The following is a 15,857-nucleotide window of genomic DNA, read 5'->3' as shown; positions in this document are numbered from 1 at the left end:
CAGCAAGGTTAGATATACTCTTCTTTTTGTACCATCCGCTTGTGTGTACTGTTTTCTTAATTAACGTTTTTAAGTTCAAGGTTTCCCTATGTCTTGTGGGTGAGGGAGGGAGAGCGAGGGGGCGGTGTCGGCTGGCGGTTGGCGGGCGAAGGGGTGCGGGGACAGGTTGGACGGGAGTCGGAAGATGCCAAGACGGATCGGATAGGGAAGAGGCCCCGCTAGGGGGAGATCCTGTATGGGGAGACCCCTCGTTCATTCCGCATTCACCTCATGGTCACAAGCTCCTCGGCAGCAGTCGGGTGGATGGCGCAGGTGGCGTCGAGATCGGCCTTGGTCGCGCCCATCTTGACGGCAACGGCAAAGCCCTGGATGATCTCGTCAGCGCCAAGGCCGAGAATGTGGATGCCGGCAACCCGGTGCTCGTCGCCGACACACACAAGCTTCATCATTGTCTTTGGCTTGTCGTCACCCATGGCGTAGAACATGTTGGTGAACCGCGAGCGGAAGGTGGTCACCGCGTCGTCGCCAAACTGCTCCCGCGCCTCGGCCTCGGTGAGCCCGACAGTGCCGATGGGCGGGTGCGAGAAGACGACCGTCGCCACGTTGGTGTAGTCCATCTTGGCTGTGGCGTCGCCCTTGAACAGCCGTGCCGCAAGCTTGCGCCCGGCCGCAATCGCCACCGGCGTGAGGTCCACACGCTTGTTGCACACGTCGCCGAGCGCGTACACACCCTCGACAGACGTGTTCTGGAAGTCGTCGACTACAATGTGGCCCGAGTCCTGCACTGCCACACCAAGCTCCGCCAGGCCGAGCCCGTCGGTGTTGGGGCACCGCCCGATGGCCGCAACCGCGACGTCAAAGCCGTCAATGACCTCGACGTTCTCGCCAGCAGTCGTCACCGTCAGCTTGCCCGACACCTCGTCCTTGGCCACGCTCCCGATCGGCGAAAAGGTGTGGAGGATGATGCCCGAGTGCTCGAGCGCGTCGGTGAGCGACTCGACGACGTCGGCGTCAAACGCCCGCAGCGCCGCGTGCTTGCGCACGTACAGGTGGACCTCGGTCCCGAGCTCGGCAAGCACGCCGGCCAGCTCGACCGCAATGTAGCCAGCGCCGATGATGGCGGCCTTTGCCGGCGCCTCCTCCAGCTCAAAGAAGCCGTCCGAGGTGATGACGTGCTCGCCGCCAACCATCTCGGGCGGGATGCACGGGTAGCCGCCGGTGGCAATGGCAACGTGAGGGGCCTTGAGCTCAGTCACGGACCCGTCCGCAGCAGTAACCGCAACGAGGCCCTTGCCCGCCACGCTCGCAGAGCCGACCACGTACTCGATGTTGGCCTTTGCCAGGTTGCGCTCGTAGATGCCATTGAGCCGTGCGACGTAGGCATCGCGGTTGGCCTTGAGCGTGGGCCAATCAAGAGCAAGCGCCTCCTTGCTCACCCCAAGTCCGTAGCCAGGCATGTATCCCAGAGTCGACGCCAGATTGGCGGCATTCCACATGACCTTCTTGGGCACACAGCCGACGTTGACGCACGTTCCGCCGAGCCGGTCCTTCTCCACCACCGCCACACGTGCTCCATACTCGGCTGCCCGCCGAGCAAGGCCCATACCTCCACTACCTCCACCAATCACAACAAGATCATACTCGGTCGATGCTCCCTCAGATGACATGCTCTCTCTCTTGTTCTCAATCACGGTCAGTGATGTGTGTGTGTGTCTGTCTCTCGGTCTCGCTTGCTTCCGCTCTCTGCTTGCCTGTTCCCCTCGCAACCCTCTCTGCTCAAATTAATAACTTCAACGTTGGTTTTATGGTTGCGTATGGCGTCATCCACCGTCACCACGTTTTGCCGATGCCGCCGATGACGCCAGCAGCAATTACGCTCAACACGCTTGCTCACTCGCTCGGTGTACTCAATTACCGCAACATGGCCACTACCTGCAACACTGTCGTTATAGCATGCTCTGCGGCAGGCCGTCGCGGGCGATCTTGACCTTTTCGGCCCGGTACTGATCGGTGAGCTGGGCAATCTCCTGGACCCGGTTGCGGTTGCGGACGCGGAGCTCGTGGCGGATCTTGTCGAGAATGGCGTCGACGTCCTGCTGGTTACGGAGAGTAAACTCGTCATCCTTAGCATTGATCTTGTCGAGACGAAAGTCGTGCGAGGCCGAGATCATGTTGACAAAGGCCTCCTTGTCGTTCAGCAGGAGGCCGAGCGACTGCGGGATGTCGTCCTCGAGCGAGCCGTCGTGGAACTGCTCGAGCAGGAGCTCGCCGAGCTTGAGCGACATGGACGAGAACTCAGTCTCCATGTCGCGAAGGGCGATGACGTACGAGATGACGTCGGACGAGTAGTTGGAGGTGATGTCGTTGATGACCCGCTCAAACTTGACCACGGCGTCGTCAAACTGCTCGACCTGGAAGATCTCCATCTCCATCAGCTTGTCCTCGAGCGCCTGGATAGCCGGTAGGAGCTTGTGCTCCAGCTCGTCGTCAAAGAGGTCGACCATCGACTCGTTGCTTGCAGCCTGCTGCAGGAGCGCGTTGAGATTCGGGTACAGCGCGCCGCGTCGCCACTCGTCAAAGGCGGCAATGTCGTCTATGGCCTCGGCCTCGACAGCCTCACGTGCGCTTGCCATCTCGGCGTAGAACGTGGCAACCTGCTCCTGGATCTGGGCATGCATGGCGAGCATGGCGGCCTTGAACGGACCAGTCATGGCCGCAAACGACTCGCGGTACTTGTCGAGCGGCGCGTCGAGGCCCGGCATCGTCGACCACTTGGGAAAGTCCGGGTCCTCGTGGAACATGGCCTCAAAGAGGCCGTGGAAGCCGAGCAAGTTCGCGGCCTTGAGCTCGTCGAGCTTGGCCTGGCTCGCCGCCGCCGACGCCGCCGCGGCCTCGGCCTCGGCCTCCTCGGCGCGGATGAGGACCACGTCGTCGTTGAACCGTTCGGCGGCGAGCTTGCGCATGTTGTCGTCCACCAGCCGAAAGTTGTAGTACATAAGGCTCTCGCAGTGCGAGATGACATACTTTTCGCAGTCGAGGTTCTCCGCCACCGGATTGGCCTCGAGCGTCAGCATCTGCAGCTCGCGGAACTGCCGCAGGTACTTGAGCTCGCGAATCTGCGCCTTGGGGTCGACCTCGGCCCCGCTCGCTGGCGCCCCGATGTTGTTGTGCCCGAGCATGAGGATTTCCAACTTGGACAGCGTCTCCAAGCCCTCGAGCTTGGAGATCTTGTTGGACGACACGTTGAGGTCGGTGAGGTTGGTCAGCGGCGCGAGGCCCTCGAGCGTCTCAATGGCGTTAAACGAGAGGTCCAGCGACGTCAGCGTCACCAGATGATCAATGTTCTCGATCTTCTCGACGCAGTTGTTGTCCAGCTTGAGCTCGGTCAACTTGTCAAATCCCCACAAGTTGTCGATGATCTTGACGTTGGCGTTGATCTGCAGCGACGTCGTCTTGTGGATTCGCTCTGCAATCTGCTCCGACAAGTTTCTCGCGATCTCATTTTGGGTCGCCTACATCCTCCCCCGTCGGTTTCACCCGTCCCGACGCCAGCCACCACCATGCCGCGTTCCGTCCCGCTCCGCCTCGAGTGAGTCCTGTCGCAGTTGGCTGTCCCCCTGAGCAGAGCACATCCGAGACAATGATCATGATCATGATCATGACGTCCCAACGGAAGGACCAGGCACCTACCCACCACTCTTTCCCTCCCATATCCCATCTCCATGCCTCCATGTCTCCATGCCACCCCCCCTTCCCCACGCTCCCCGCGCGCCCAGCCCTCAGCTGTGCCTTGCCCCCGCCAACCGCCACCGCCACCCACCACCCACCACCCACCCACCACCCACCCACCACACCACACCACACCAACATACCTTGGTCACGTCAATGGTAGGCGCAATGCCCCACAACTTGCCCAGAATACCAGGGTCGAGCACCACAGGCGTAGTGTCCTTCAGCTGCTGGAATCCGCCCAAGCCAGACATGGTCCCTCGTCGCCAGAGAGAAGGGTGGCCGCCGTCGCCCCCTGTGCCTGCCGCGGCCCGACCGACCGACCGACCCACCGATCGACCACCCGCCCACACACACGATCACGCCAATACTCTTGTAAACGGCCAACACACGCTACCTAAACCAATCAGTGGATGTCTCGCCGCCGCCCATCGGCTGCTCCCTCGCGTCATTGCAGTGCTTTAGTTTGCAGACGAGTTCGATCCAGACTCGCTGGAACTCGAGCTGGACATTTTTTTAACCTCACCCCCCCACCCCCCACCCCCTCTCCAACCGAACCTGACCCACTCCAACGCCACTACCGCCGTGCCCACCCACCACCACCGACACCGACACCGACCACGGCACCTCACTCACACCCTCGGCCCACCCACTCTCACCATGGCCAAGAAGAAGAAGGTTCGTTCCAAGGCATCCAAGTCGCCCTCGGGCACTTCCTCGCGCAAGACTGCTTGGACCAAGTCGTCCTCCTCGCCCGCCCCGCCGACCTCGTCACTCTCGCCGTGGCTGGTGGCAGCTGCCGTGGTCGTCCTCGCCGCGGCTCTTCTCCTCTGGCCGCAGCTCTCATCGAGTGACACGGCTGCGGGCATGGCGCCTCCGCGGCACTACAACAATATGTTTGACGGCAAGCGGCCGTTTGATCTCGTGCTCACCGGCGGCATGTCGGTCTCGCCGGACGATGCTGCCGCTCGGGCTGCGCGCCAGCGGGATGTGCGGGCAAACTGGCTGGCGGCGCAGGCGTACAACGAGGAGACCGGCTGGAAGCGCTCCAAGCCTTACTACATGCTCGAGGACGGCGAGCCTATCTTTGATGTCCACGCCATGCTCCGCGATGTCATTGCGCCGGACTCGCCCGTCCGCAAGGCCTATGGCTCACGCTTTGCCGTTCTCTCCGAGGACCCCATCATCTTTCAGATCGACGGCTTTGTCACTCCCGATGAGTGCGCCGTCTTTATCAAGTGGGCGCACGACATGGGGCTCGAGCGCTCCACCACCACCGGCCACATGGAGGACGGCAAGTTTGTCCGCCCAGTCTCGGACGTCCGCACCTCGTCCAACGCGTGGTGCACCCACGCGTGCTACGATGATCTCGTCCTGCAGCGCGTCTCTGAGCGCCTCACCAACATCACCCGCGTCCCCGACGTCAACTCGGAGCACTACCAGCTGCTGCACTATGACGTTGGCGAGTTCTACAAGGAGCACACCGACGCCATCGACACACAGTGGCACACCCCGGGTGCCGGCCGCACTCTCACCGCCTTCCTCTACCTCAACGACGTCGCCCAGGGCGGCGAGACCGCCTTTGTTGACCTCGGCCTCAAGGTTCGGCCCAAGCAGGGCCGCCTTATTGTCTGGCCCAACGTCGCCCCGGGCTCCTACCGCGCCCATCCCATGGTCCGCCATGCCGCTCTTCCTGTCATTGAGGGCGTCAAGTACGCCGCCAACAAGTGGATCCACTCGCATGACTTTGTCACGCCCTGGACCAAGGGTATCACCGGCTAGTTTAACCTTAAATTCGCTGTCGTCAAGACAACCGCGGCTCGACACAGAGCGACAACGCGAACAGCTCGTCCTCGGTCATCAGCGTCGAGTCCTCCCACAGCCGCCGCACTTCGGGCACCGCCACAAACGGATACAGATACTCCTGCCATCCTAGAATCGAGAGAACAGTCTCGGACGTCATCGCGCACTTGCGCACATTGACCTGCACCATCCCTCCGGACTCGGCGTTGCCGTCCACCATCGTCTCGTTGCCCTCGTGCACAAGTACAAGATCGCGAAGAAAGACGCCCAGGAATGGGACGCACGCCTGTCCTCCGCAGCGTGCCAGCGCCTCGCGGTAAGCCTTGTGCGATGCCTTGGCAGAACCGAGCTCGCGCATCGACTCCAGCTCGGCCAGTGCCTCCGGAGAGACCTTCTTCCACGTGTGGCTCAGCCGCTTCACCGCGTGCGACGTAAGCCCGCCGTAAATCTCAAGCACACCGTTGAGGTTGTTCAGCTCGCGCAGCTCGCGCGCAATGGCGATAAACTTCTCCACACGCTCCGCCCGGCCCGACGCCCGTACAGGCTCCAGGATCGATGCCTGCACCCACGCGCCTACCCGATTGAAGTGGTCAAACACGCGCATGACGTCCGGCGACCGCCGGTCCTTGTCCGCTTTGGTCCACCCCAACCCCACAAGCTGCTCCGCTGTCACTCTCCGGTACAAGTGCGACTCGACAAGCGTCAGCTGCCGTGCAACCTCGGTTGCGTCCACCGTCACCAGTGACATCGGCCCGCCCACAAGTCGCGGTACAGGCGCGCTGCCGGGCGACGGCCGCGCATGCGCAATGCTCGCCGCCTTACCCAGTGCCTCCAGCACCGTCTTGCTCCCCGACGAGAGGCCGACCGCCGGACAGAGCCGGCCTACAAACTCGTCGAGCATCCGCCGCGTCACCGACGCTTGCCCAAAGTCGCCCGGCCGCCGCGCAGCCCATTCGGCCACCACAGACACGATGAGCTCGCGGACAGGCCGTGCCACCTGCACTTCAAACTCACGCTCGTCGTCCGCGCTCCAGCTTGTTGTAGTCTCGCTCCGGCCCTCCACCCGCCGCACAAGCGCCTTGGGGTGCGGCGCGCAGAACCGGAGCACCAGCGCCTCCAGCAGGTCGCGCGACGACATGAACATCACATGCGTCACCACAATCATTGTTTGGAACCGCGCCTCCCACGACGGCGGGTGCATAAGCTTCTCAAGCAGCCCGTACACAGGCGCAGCCACAAGGATTCCACCTTCGTACCCAAACCGCCCGTCGATCCGCGTGCGGAACAACCGCTCCACAGCGTCAAACTCGATGTGGACCGCCTCGTACGATCCGCCGCCGAGCACTGCGTGCTCCTGGATCCGCCGCACCCGCGCTGCTGCACGCCGCCGCCGCCGCTTCCTCTTTCGCGCCAGGGCCTGCCGTGCAAGCTGCTTCTTCTTCCGCGCACGCATCCCGCGCACTTGCTCGCGGTAGATAGCCTGCTCAGAGTCCGACGACGCTGTTGTCGACCACGACGGCGTAAGCCCGAGCGATGAGATGGTCGCACTCGAGTCTGACGACGTTCCGCGCGAGAGCTCCTCCCAGCCGGCCACAGAGCACGACGACGAGCGCCGCCCGAGCGCCGCAGCCCACCGCGCCCCGTACTCGGACGAGTACGAGTCGTACGACGACGACGACGACGTGCTCATCTGTGACACCTCCACCTCAATCTCTGGAAGCGCCTCGAGCACGTTGCGTTCCAGCTGAGCCACGCGGAGTTCCAGATAACGCGTCCGCATCACCGCCTCGGAGCCGCTTCGGTTCACCGGCTCTGGCGCAAGGCTCGCCAGCGACACATCCATCTGCTGCGCAAAGCTCACAGCGTGCCCGCCATTCTTTGCCTCTCTCGCGCTCGCATCGCCACCGCCATCGCCGACACCAACATGTCGCCCGCTTTCGGACGAGACCGAGTCGCAGAGCGAGCCTACAAGCACAAGTGTCCGCGCAATCCACAGCCCGAGCTGGTGCGTCACTGCTGTGCTCACGCCCACTGCGCTGGCAAACAGGACCGCCACGAGGCAGAGCGTCCGGACCAGAGCCAGCCCGCCGACAGTCGCCGCGTGTGCCGACACATCCAGCACCGCATGCGTTCCTGACGCCGTCATCGCGTGCACCACATACATCGGCTGGAACTTGGTCGTCGCGCCGCTGCTCGCAATCCGCATTCGCTGGCCCAGCACCTTCAGCGCAACAAGCTCCGGATCCCCGCTTCCGCCGCCGTACGCGGCCACAAACGGCGCCACCCACGCCGGCGGCGTCAATGGGTGCAGCGTCGTCGCATTCGTCGCTGCCTCCACCGAGTACATCGCCGCGTGCAGGTGCGGTGCGAGCGGAGGTGCCGCCACGAGCACGGCCACACACACCCATGTCGCCACTGCCGCGCCGAGCACTCCGTACACGGACACATGCGCAAACCGAGCAACGCCGTGCACAGAGCCGCGGAACCGCGTCGCCGCTGCCATGCCCACCCACACCATCGCCCGCCCAAACCCGAGGCACCGCGTCGCAATCACAACGCCGTGGCATGCCTGCCACGCCGCCATTCGCGCGTTTGGCTCTAGCCGGCCAAACAGGAGCCATTCGGCCGGCTGTCCAGCACCGAGTGAGATGATGGGAAAGACAAACGAGACCAGCGATGCCAGTTCGGTCGCAAACACCACCGATCGCAAGTACCGCGCCTTTCCGACCCGTGCCGAGACCAAAATCTGTCCGGCAAGCAGGCCAGCCGCCACCAGATGAACCAGTCCAGCAAGGACCCCCAAGGCGGCCTGGTGCGGCGACAACGGCAGCGCCGCTGCCATCAGTATGTCATCGACGACAACTGATAAGAGGAGCGCAAGCGTGAGCGCAGCAACAAAGACCGGCGAGAGAACAAGCGAAGTGACGCCCTTGTCCATCCGTCCCCGCCACCCGGTGACGAGCGGGACAAGAACGCCCGAGGCGTCGTCCGACTCGGCCGCCATCGCCAATGCCTGGTCGACCACTCGCCGCCACGACGCGCCGAGTACAATCGAACGGTGCGACGCCATGCGTCGGAGCCCGCCGGAGCTCGGCGAGGCTCGCGCCGATCCCGCCTCCGCCGCAGTGGACGCCCTGCTAGTCCCATCGCCGGCTGCCGCCGCCGAAGTTCCAGGCCGCGGCGTAGCCGCCGCCGATCCCGGCCGTGACCCACCTCCCCGGACGTCATCAGTGTCCAGAGCCACCACCGCCATGTCGCCGCCCTCGCTCCGGCGCCACACCAACGGAATGCCGTCGCTCTCGGAGCCGCCCTCCGATCGCCCGGATCCTCCGCCGGACCGTGAGTCCGACGGCTCGCGCCACTGTGCCCGCCGCGACGCGTACCCGGCTTGTACTGTTGCCGGCCGCGCCCGCGCCCGCATCAACGCGGCGCAGCCCGAGGTCTCATCGTCGTCGTTGTCGCCGCCGCTGCTGCTCGCGCCACTCTCGTGCCGACCCTGTCGCCGGGGTGATCCTTCTCTTGGTGAGCGGGCAAACGGTGACGACGGGAGCGACGAGCCAATGGTTATGTCGTCCAGGTCATTGTCGTTGTGCGCCGGTGAGACCGGGCGCGGGCCAAGTCTCCCCTGTGACGCAGCCTCGAACAGTGAGCCGCGGGAAAACGGGAAGCGCGGCTCATCGTCCACATGCTCGCTACGGCCACGCGAGTGGCTGAACCTTGCACGATCTCTTGCTACGACTCTAGAGGGGGCCTCCGAGCGCGGATGCGGGCGCAGGTCGAGGCCAGCAAACGGCGAATGCCGCCCGCCCCACCCGACAGCTCTGTGCTCCTGCCTCCGGGTTGGCGTCACAAACGAGTCCCACACGCCATATGCCGAGTAACCTCCACCGTACTCGTCGGTGCGATGATGCTGGCGATCAGCAGCAGGGAGTTGGTGATGACCATGGTGATGATCATGGTGATGATCGCTCGGTACGCTCTCAGCACGCAGACCACTGTCTCCCGCCAGATACGCATGAACAGCGGGCGATGCATGTCCAGCGAGTCCACTCCATCCAGATTCCGCCATACTCCAACGTTGCCGTCGTCGTCAACTTGCACAGATCACACAGGTAGGGGGGGGGGCTGCACACAGACGCTGAGGCAGAGGCAGAGGCAGAGGCAGAGGCAGAGGCAGAGGCAGAGGCAGAGGCAGAGGCAGAGGCACACACACCCACACACACACACACACACACACACACACACACACACACACACACACACACACAGTTGCAGAAGGTGACGTGCAGAGAGTGTGACTTGTGGTGGCTGAAGGGAGTGGGTGTAGTGTACGTACGGTGGGTGGTTGTCCGCTGAACGAGGGGAGGGGGTGGGGGGGTGTTGGCGGGGGGGGCGTGGGTTGACTTTGGCGGGACTGGACCGGATGGAGATGAGGCTGATGTGATCGGATTGGAGGGAAATGGTGGATATGGGCATCATCTACTGGGAGCTTGGGATCATACTGATGCGTATGGGCGACTTTCTCGTGTTGGTCACACACTTTGGTCCTGGATCAACACCAGGCACGTAATCGTGCAGGTCGGTCAAGTCGGTCGGTCGAGTCGGTTGGCCGAGTTTGTCGAGTTGGTTGGGTCGGTCAGTGGAGCACGCGCAGGCACCGGCAGGTGGAGACCGTGAGACTGAGCCACACGCCTCTTCGAAGTTATCCAGAATGTCGGAGGTAAGTCAGCAACGAGTAGCCTTCCCTCATAGCCACCAATGTCATGCACCTCCCCTGGTGTTTTGAGCTTCCTACCTTGCTTTGATGCGCTGGGCGAGTCCATACAAGGTGTGCGGGAGACGGTGGTGGAGGACAGGGAATACGACCCTTTTTGGCCCATGGATTCTACCCACCCTCCACCACCCGCCCACCCATGATGGGGCCATCCCACCACCACCCACCATCCCTACATCATACTCCATATTGTGTTCTTGCAACCATGCCAGTTTGTGACCCCGGAGTGTCTCCTTGTCCACGCTAGGCCCAGTGTTAGCCCCATAACCGGGGCTGGCCCGCTGGCCCGCGGGCTTGTGGTGGTGGCATGCGCCGTCGGTAGAATTGTGGACGCTATCCAATGTGAGCGCCATCCAATGTTGGGCATGACGACTTTTTTTTTCTCGCCCCTCTCGTCCACCTTAACACCCCCCCCCCCCCCCCCCCCCCATAAGCACACGCACAACTCACTCAGACTATGCTTTCTCAGCGGTTCTACGTGGTCAAGCGCGATGGCACGCACGAGACGGTCAAGTACGACAAGATCACTGCGCGGATTGCCAACCTCTGCGATGGGCTCAACATGGACTACATCATTCCGGAGCAGATCACCCAAAAGGTGGCCGAGGGCGTGTTCCCGGGCGTGACGACGGCGCAGCTTGATGAGCTCGCGGCGGAGACGTGCGCGTACAACACGACGCGGCACCCGGACTTTGCCATTCTTGCTGCCCGCATTGCGGTGTCGAACCTACACAAGACGACGATGGACAAGTTCTCGGACGTCATTGCCCACCTTCACGGCTACGTGCACCCGATCACCAAGCGGCCGTGCCCGCTCATCTCGGACGAGGTTGCGGAGATTGTGGCGGCCAACGCCGAGACGCTCGACGCGGCAGTCAGGTACGAGCGGTCGTTTGAGTACGACTTTTTCGGGTTCAAGACGCTCGAGCGGTCGTACCTGCTCAAGACCAACGACAAGATTGCCGAGCGGCCGCAGCACATGCTGATGCGCGTTGCTGTCGGCATCCATAAGGATGACATCGAGGCTGCGCTGGAGACGTACGACCTGCTCTCGCAAAAGTACATGATCCACGCCTCGCCGACCCTCTTCAACGCCGGCACGCCCAAGCCGCAGTGCTCGTCGTGCTTCCTCGTCGAGATGAAGGCCGACTCGATCACGGGCATCTACGACACGCTCAAGACCTGTGCGCTCATCTCCAAGTCTGCGGGCGGCATCGGCCTCTCGATCCACAACATCCGTGCGACCGGGACGTACATTGCCGGCACCAACGGGACGTCGAACGGCATTGTTCCCATGCTCCGGGTCTTCAACGACACGGCGCGGTACGTCGACCAGGGCGGTGGCCGTCGCAAGGGTGCCTTTGCCGTCTACCTCGAGCCGTGGCATGCCGATGTCTTTGATTTCCTTGCCCTCAAGCTCAACCACGGCGCCGAGGAGCAGCGCGCGCGCGACCTGTTCTACGCCCTCTGGGTTCCGGACCTCTTCATGGAGCGGGTCAAGTCTGGCGGCGTGTGGTCGCTGATGTGCCCGCACCTCTGCCCGGGCCTCTCGGACGTCTACGGTGACGAATTCAAGGCCCTGTACGAGCAGTACGAGGCCGAGGGCCGCTTCACCCAGCAGGTCCCTGCCCAGAAGCTCTGGTTTGCCATTCTCGAGACGCAGGTCGAGACCGGCTCGCCGTACATCCTGTACAAGGACTCGATCAACGCCAAGTCGAACCAGGTCCACTCGGGCCGGGTCATCCGCTCCTCTAACCTCTGTACCGAGATCATGCAGGTGACGTCGGCAGACGAGGTCGCCGTCTGCAACCTCGCCTCGATTGCGCTCAACAAGTTTGTCGACACGGCCACTGGCTCGTACGACTTTGACAAGCTCGCGTCAGTCGTCAAGGTCGCCACCCGCAACCTCAACAAGATCATCGACCTCAACTACTATCCCGTGCCCGAGGCTCGCAACTCGAACTTCCGCCACCGGCCCATCGGCCTCGGCGTCCAGGGCCTTGCCGATACCTTTGCCCTCATGCGCTTCCCCTTTGACTCGCCCGAGGCCGCCGCTCTCAACCGCGACATCTTTGAGACCATCTACTACGCCGCCTGCGAGGCCTCGGCCGAGCTCGCCGAGAAGAACGGCGCGTACGAGACCTTTGAGGGCTCACCGGCCTCCAAGGGACTCCTCCAGTTTGATCTGTGGGACGCAGAGGTGACCGACGAGCGCTACAACTGGACCGCCCTCAAGGCCCGCATCCAGGCCACCGGCCTCCGCAACTCGCTCCTTGTCGCGCCCATGCCCACGGCCTCGACCTCGCAGATTCTTGGCAACACCGAGTGCTTTGAGCCGATCTCGTCGAACATGTACATGCGCCGCACGCTCTCGGGTGAGTTTATGGTCGTCAACAAGTACCTCCTGCGCGAGCTCGTCGAGCGCGGCATCTGGTCCGACGACGTCAAGAACCTGCTCATCGCCCACGGCGGTTCGGTCCAGAACATCGACGCCATCCCCGACGACGTCAAGGCCCTCTACAAGACCGTGTGGGAGATCAAGCAGCGCGCGCTCGTCGACCTCGCCGCCGGCCGCGGGCCGTTCATCGACCAGTCGCAGTCGTTCTCTGCCTTCCTTGCCCAGCCTTCGTTCGGCAAGCTCTCCTCGATGCACTTTTACACCTGGGAGAAGGGCCTCAAGACCGGCATGTACTACCTTCGCACCAAGGGTGCCGCCGACGCCATCCAGTTTACCGTCGACAAGACCAAGGTCGCCGAAATGTCCAAGGCCCAGATCGAGGAGGTTGTCGAGCAGCGCAAGGCTGAGATGGTCTGCTCCATCGACAACCGCGACGACTGCGTCATGTGCGGCTCGTAACCGATCACATCATCTCCGTTCCAACATCTCTTCCCTTCCCCCCCCTCTCTCTCTCTCACTCACACACACACAGTTAAATGACTGCTCTGTCCAGCGGTCCGTCACTCACCCGCCGGCCCGCCACTCCTCGACGACCTCGACGGCTCAGCACGTGTCTTTGAAGCCACCCACCCAGCCGAAAGGGAAGAGTAGCCGCTGGCCGAGGGAGACGCACAGGCATGAGTGCTGAGAGCGCAGCAGAAACAAACCGTCTCCCGCACCATGTGGTGGGCTTTGAGGTCGACGAGGGCCTCTCAGTCGTCCTCCCTGTCGCGCTCTCCTTGGCCCACCATAACAATCGTTCGCCCAACGATTACTCTCCTTCGCCCAATGATGCCGCACGATCGCCCAATGATGCCGCTCCTTCGGCCGTTCGTTCGTCCAATGACGCCGCTGGCGGGCAGACCGACGGAGGGGGACAGCCGCCGCTGCGGGTGGGAGGAAATGGTCTGCCGCTGATCGATGTGGACATGTTTGACGATGGAAAGCTAGAGTGGAAGATGGTGCTGTCGGAGGAGGGTGATGGCGGAGGCCGTGGAGACTACGCAGGTGCCGATGCCGATGCCGATGCCGATGCCGATGGGGATGGGGATGGGGACGGGGATGGAGATGCCGCTGTCGGAGGAGGGGATGAGGGTCTGAAGCTCTCGTCGGTCCACATGATTCACAATGTGCTGTACATCGAGGGTATGTTCCCGGACGAGCTGCTGGCGCGGGCCGAGGCTGCCGGATCGGCGCTCCTTGCCCGCCCGCAGCTCGCTCCACACTTCAAGGCATGCAACGAGGCGACGGCGTGTGCAGTGGCCGAGTTGGCGGCGCAAGGCATCATTGCTCAGAGCGACATCCCGGAAAAGGTTGCCGCACGAGTCACGTCTGCTCGCGCTGCAGCTGCCGCCATGTCTGCGGCGGCGGCCACCGCCAAGGCGGCTGCCGCTCCGTCGCGCCTCGCAAACGACGGACAGCTGGCCCCGGCCGACTCGAAAAGCTCCTCCGACTTTATCGCTGCGCGTGTCCAGGCTGAGCTGCGCGCGCGGGGGGTGCCGGGCGGCAGCCCGGTCGCTGCACCGACGGCGCCGGTAGTGGCCGACTCGTCGCGGGCCAAACGGCGCGGGCTCACTGTGGACGTGCCGCAGCGGCCGAGTGCCGGAGCAGGTGATGGCGCGGGCAGCGCAGGGATCTCGCCAGCCGCCGGTGACGCGCACCTTGACGACATTGTGGTGGGCGAGACCGGGCTGCCATGGCTCGCGGTCGACCACGCCAGGCAGAACCAGCCGCGAAGCGAGACAGCCGCCGGGCTTCGGGCCTCGCCGTCATCGTTCATGTCCAAGGTCCGAGCACTGGTGGCGCAGTCGCCGTCGTCGACCCGCAAGAGCGCCAAGAAGGCGACCCGGTCCGGGAGGGTCACACCGTTCCGGTCGCTCTCGCAGCAGTCGTCGGCGCGCAACTCGCCCATCCACTCGCCGTCAGCCATGATGGGCAGCGCACGGCGAACTCTATTCCAGGACGGGCTCAGCACGCTCGCCCTCCACCCGTCGACGTCGACACCGAACCTGCGGTTCCCGGGCTCGGCGTCGTCGGCAACCGACGGCGGCGAGGCCGTGCTCTCGGCCTCGATCTCCGACGCCGAGATCGACGCCGAGCTGGCAGACATGGAGCAGCAGTTCCTTCTGCTGCCGACCCCGATGCTCTGACTGGCGTTCATTGGTACCGTGCGTACGGGACCCGTGCATGGAGGTCGGGCAGGCCACTGCCGCTAGCGGCGATCTGGCGCAGCTGCTTATCCTTGGCTCGCCCGGCGGCTGTCAGCTGTGCCGCGATGGTCCGCAGGCGGATAGCCTCGTTCTCCCGCGCCTCTGCCCGAGCCTCGGCAGCCCGGACCTCATCGCGCAGCCTGGCCGCCGCGCTCGCCTCGCCAGCCTCGCGTGCTTCGGCGAGCTGGATCGCATGGCGCGTCTCGCACGCCGCGCTCTCCTCGTGCAGCGCTCGGACATCGTTGAGCAGTGCTGCATGCGCTTCCGACACTGTCGCCAGCTCGGCGGCAAGAGCCTCGGCCTCGGCCTCGGCCTCGGCAAACTCGGTGCTGTGGAGCTGGGAGATGCGAGCTTGGTCCTCGAGTCGCGCCACCTGCGCCTTCAGCTCGGTAACCTCAGACCGGGCGGTCGCAAGCTGAGACTCTGCCGCGAGCGCCTTGCGCTGCCACCCGCGTGAGATCGAGAGCACGTCGAGCACATGCTCTTCTTTCTTCGCCGCCCGCTTTGCTTGCGCGGCGATAATAAAGTCATACATGGCCGCATCGGGTGCTGTAGTCAGGTCCGGCGGGAGGCCGTAGTGGCGGCCGCGTAGCGGCAGCGTCTCGGCCTGGCGATCTATCACTTCACGCAGGCGCTTCTCAGCTCGTCGTCGGGCAGCTTCAGCGTCCAGTGTTCGCTTGTTGGCAAAGCGGGCCTCGCGCTCTGCAGCCCGCACTGCCTCACGCAGCGCCATCGCCTCGTCAGCCGAAAGCGATGGCGCCTCGCCGCCTCCCTCCCCCACAGCTTCCCGATCTGCTGCCAGCTGTTGTTGCTCGGCCTCGACTGCTGCCCGATCTACTGCCAGCTGTTGTTGCTCGGCCTCGACTGCTGCCCGATCTGCTGCCAGCTGTTGTTGCCCGGCCTC

General features: G+C 63.7%; 6 protein-coding genes across 6 annotated transcripts; 2 read left to right on the top strand and 4 right to left on the bottom strand.

The window, feature by feature from the left end:
* Window positions 1-218: 218 nt before the first annotated feature.
* AMSG_10860 (NADPH-glutathione reductase) lies at window positions 219-1,667 on the bottom strand (the record flags this gene model as incomplete). Its single annotated transcript, XM_013897706.1, has 2 exons — window positions 219-231; window positions 268-1,667. 2 exons carry the CDS (start codon window positions 1,665-1,667, stop codon window positions 219-221), a joined length of 1,413 nt encoding a protein of 470 aa, XP_013753160.1.
* A 114-nt stretch (window positions 1,668-1,781) lies between these two features.
* AMSG_10859 (LRRC48 protein) lies at window positions 1,782-3,995 on the bottom strand. Its single transcript, XM_013897705.1, has 2 exons — window positions 3,873-3,995; window positions 1,782-3,512 (listed from the first exon to the last, which is right to left on the bottom strand). Exons 1-2 carry the CDS (start codon window positions 3,981-3,983, stop codon window positions 1,947-1,949), a joined length of 1,677 nt encoding a protein of 558 aa, XP_013753159.1. The 5' UTR covers window positions 3,984-3,995; the 3' UTR covers window positions 1,782-1,946.
* A 1,498-nt stretch (window positions 3,996-5,493) lies between these two features.
* AMSG_10857 (uncharacterized protein) lies at window positions 5,494-9,489 on the bottom strand (the record flags this gene model as incomplete). The annotated part of the gene is made up of 2 exons (XM_013897704.1): window positions 5,494-9,442; window positions 9,475-9,489. 2 exons carry the CDS (start codon window positions 9,487-9,489, stop codon window positions 5,534-5,536), a joined length of 3,924 nt encoding a protein of 1,307 aa, XP_013753158.1. The 3' UTR covers window positions 5,494-5,533.
* Window positions 9,490-10,229: 740 nt separating this feature from the next.
* AMSG_10856 (ribonucleoside-diphosphate reductase large subunit) lies at window positions 10,230-13,256 on the top strand. The gene is made up of 2 exons (XM_013897703.1): window positions 10,230-10,252; window positions 10,776-13,256. Exons 1-2 carry the CDS (start codon window positions 10,244-10,246, stop codon window positions 13,161-13,163), a joined length of 2,397 nt encoding a protein of 798 aa, XP_013753157.1. The 5' UTR covers window positions 10,230-10,243; the 3' UTR covers window positions 13,164-13,256.
* Window positions 13,257-13,381: 125 nt separating this feature from the next.
* On the top strand, window positions 13,382-14,893 carry AMSG_10855 (uncharacterized protein; the record flags this gene model as incomplete). The annotated part of the gene is made up of 2 exons (XM_013897702.1): window positions 13,382-13,462; window positions 13,847-14,893. The coding sequence occupies 2 exons, from the start codon at window positions 13,382-13,384 to the stop codon at window positions 14,891-14,893; spliced, it is 1,128 nt and encodes a 375-aa protein (XP_013753156.1).
* Window positions 14,894-15,004: 111 nt separating this feature from the next.
* Window positions 15,005-15,686, bottom strand: AMSG_10854 (uncharacterized protein; the record flags this gene model as incomplete). Its single annotated transcript, XM_013897701.1, has 2 exons — window positions 15,005-15,055; window positions 15,081-15,686. 2 exons carry the CDS (start codon window positions 15,684-15,686, stop codon window positions 15,005-15,007), a joined length of 657 nt encoding a protein of 218 aa, XP_013753155.1.
* Window positions 15,687-15,857: the final 171 nt, after the last annotated feature.

The sequence above is a fragment of the Thecamonas trahens genome, assembly GCF_000142905.1.
Source record: "Thecamonas trahens ATCC 50062 unplaced genomic scaffold supercont1.65, whole genome shotgun sequence".
NCBI lineage: Eukaryota > Apusomonadida > Apusomonadidae > Thecamonas > Thecamonas trahens.
This window is presented reverse-complemented; position numbering and strand designations above follow the sequence as displayed.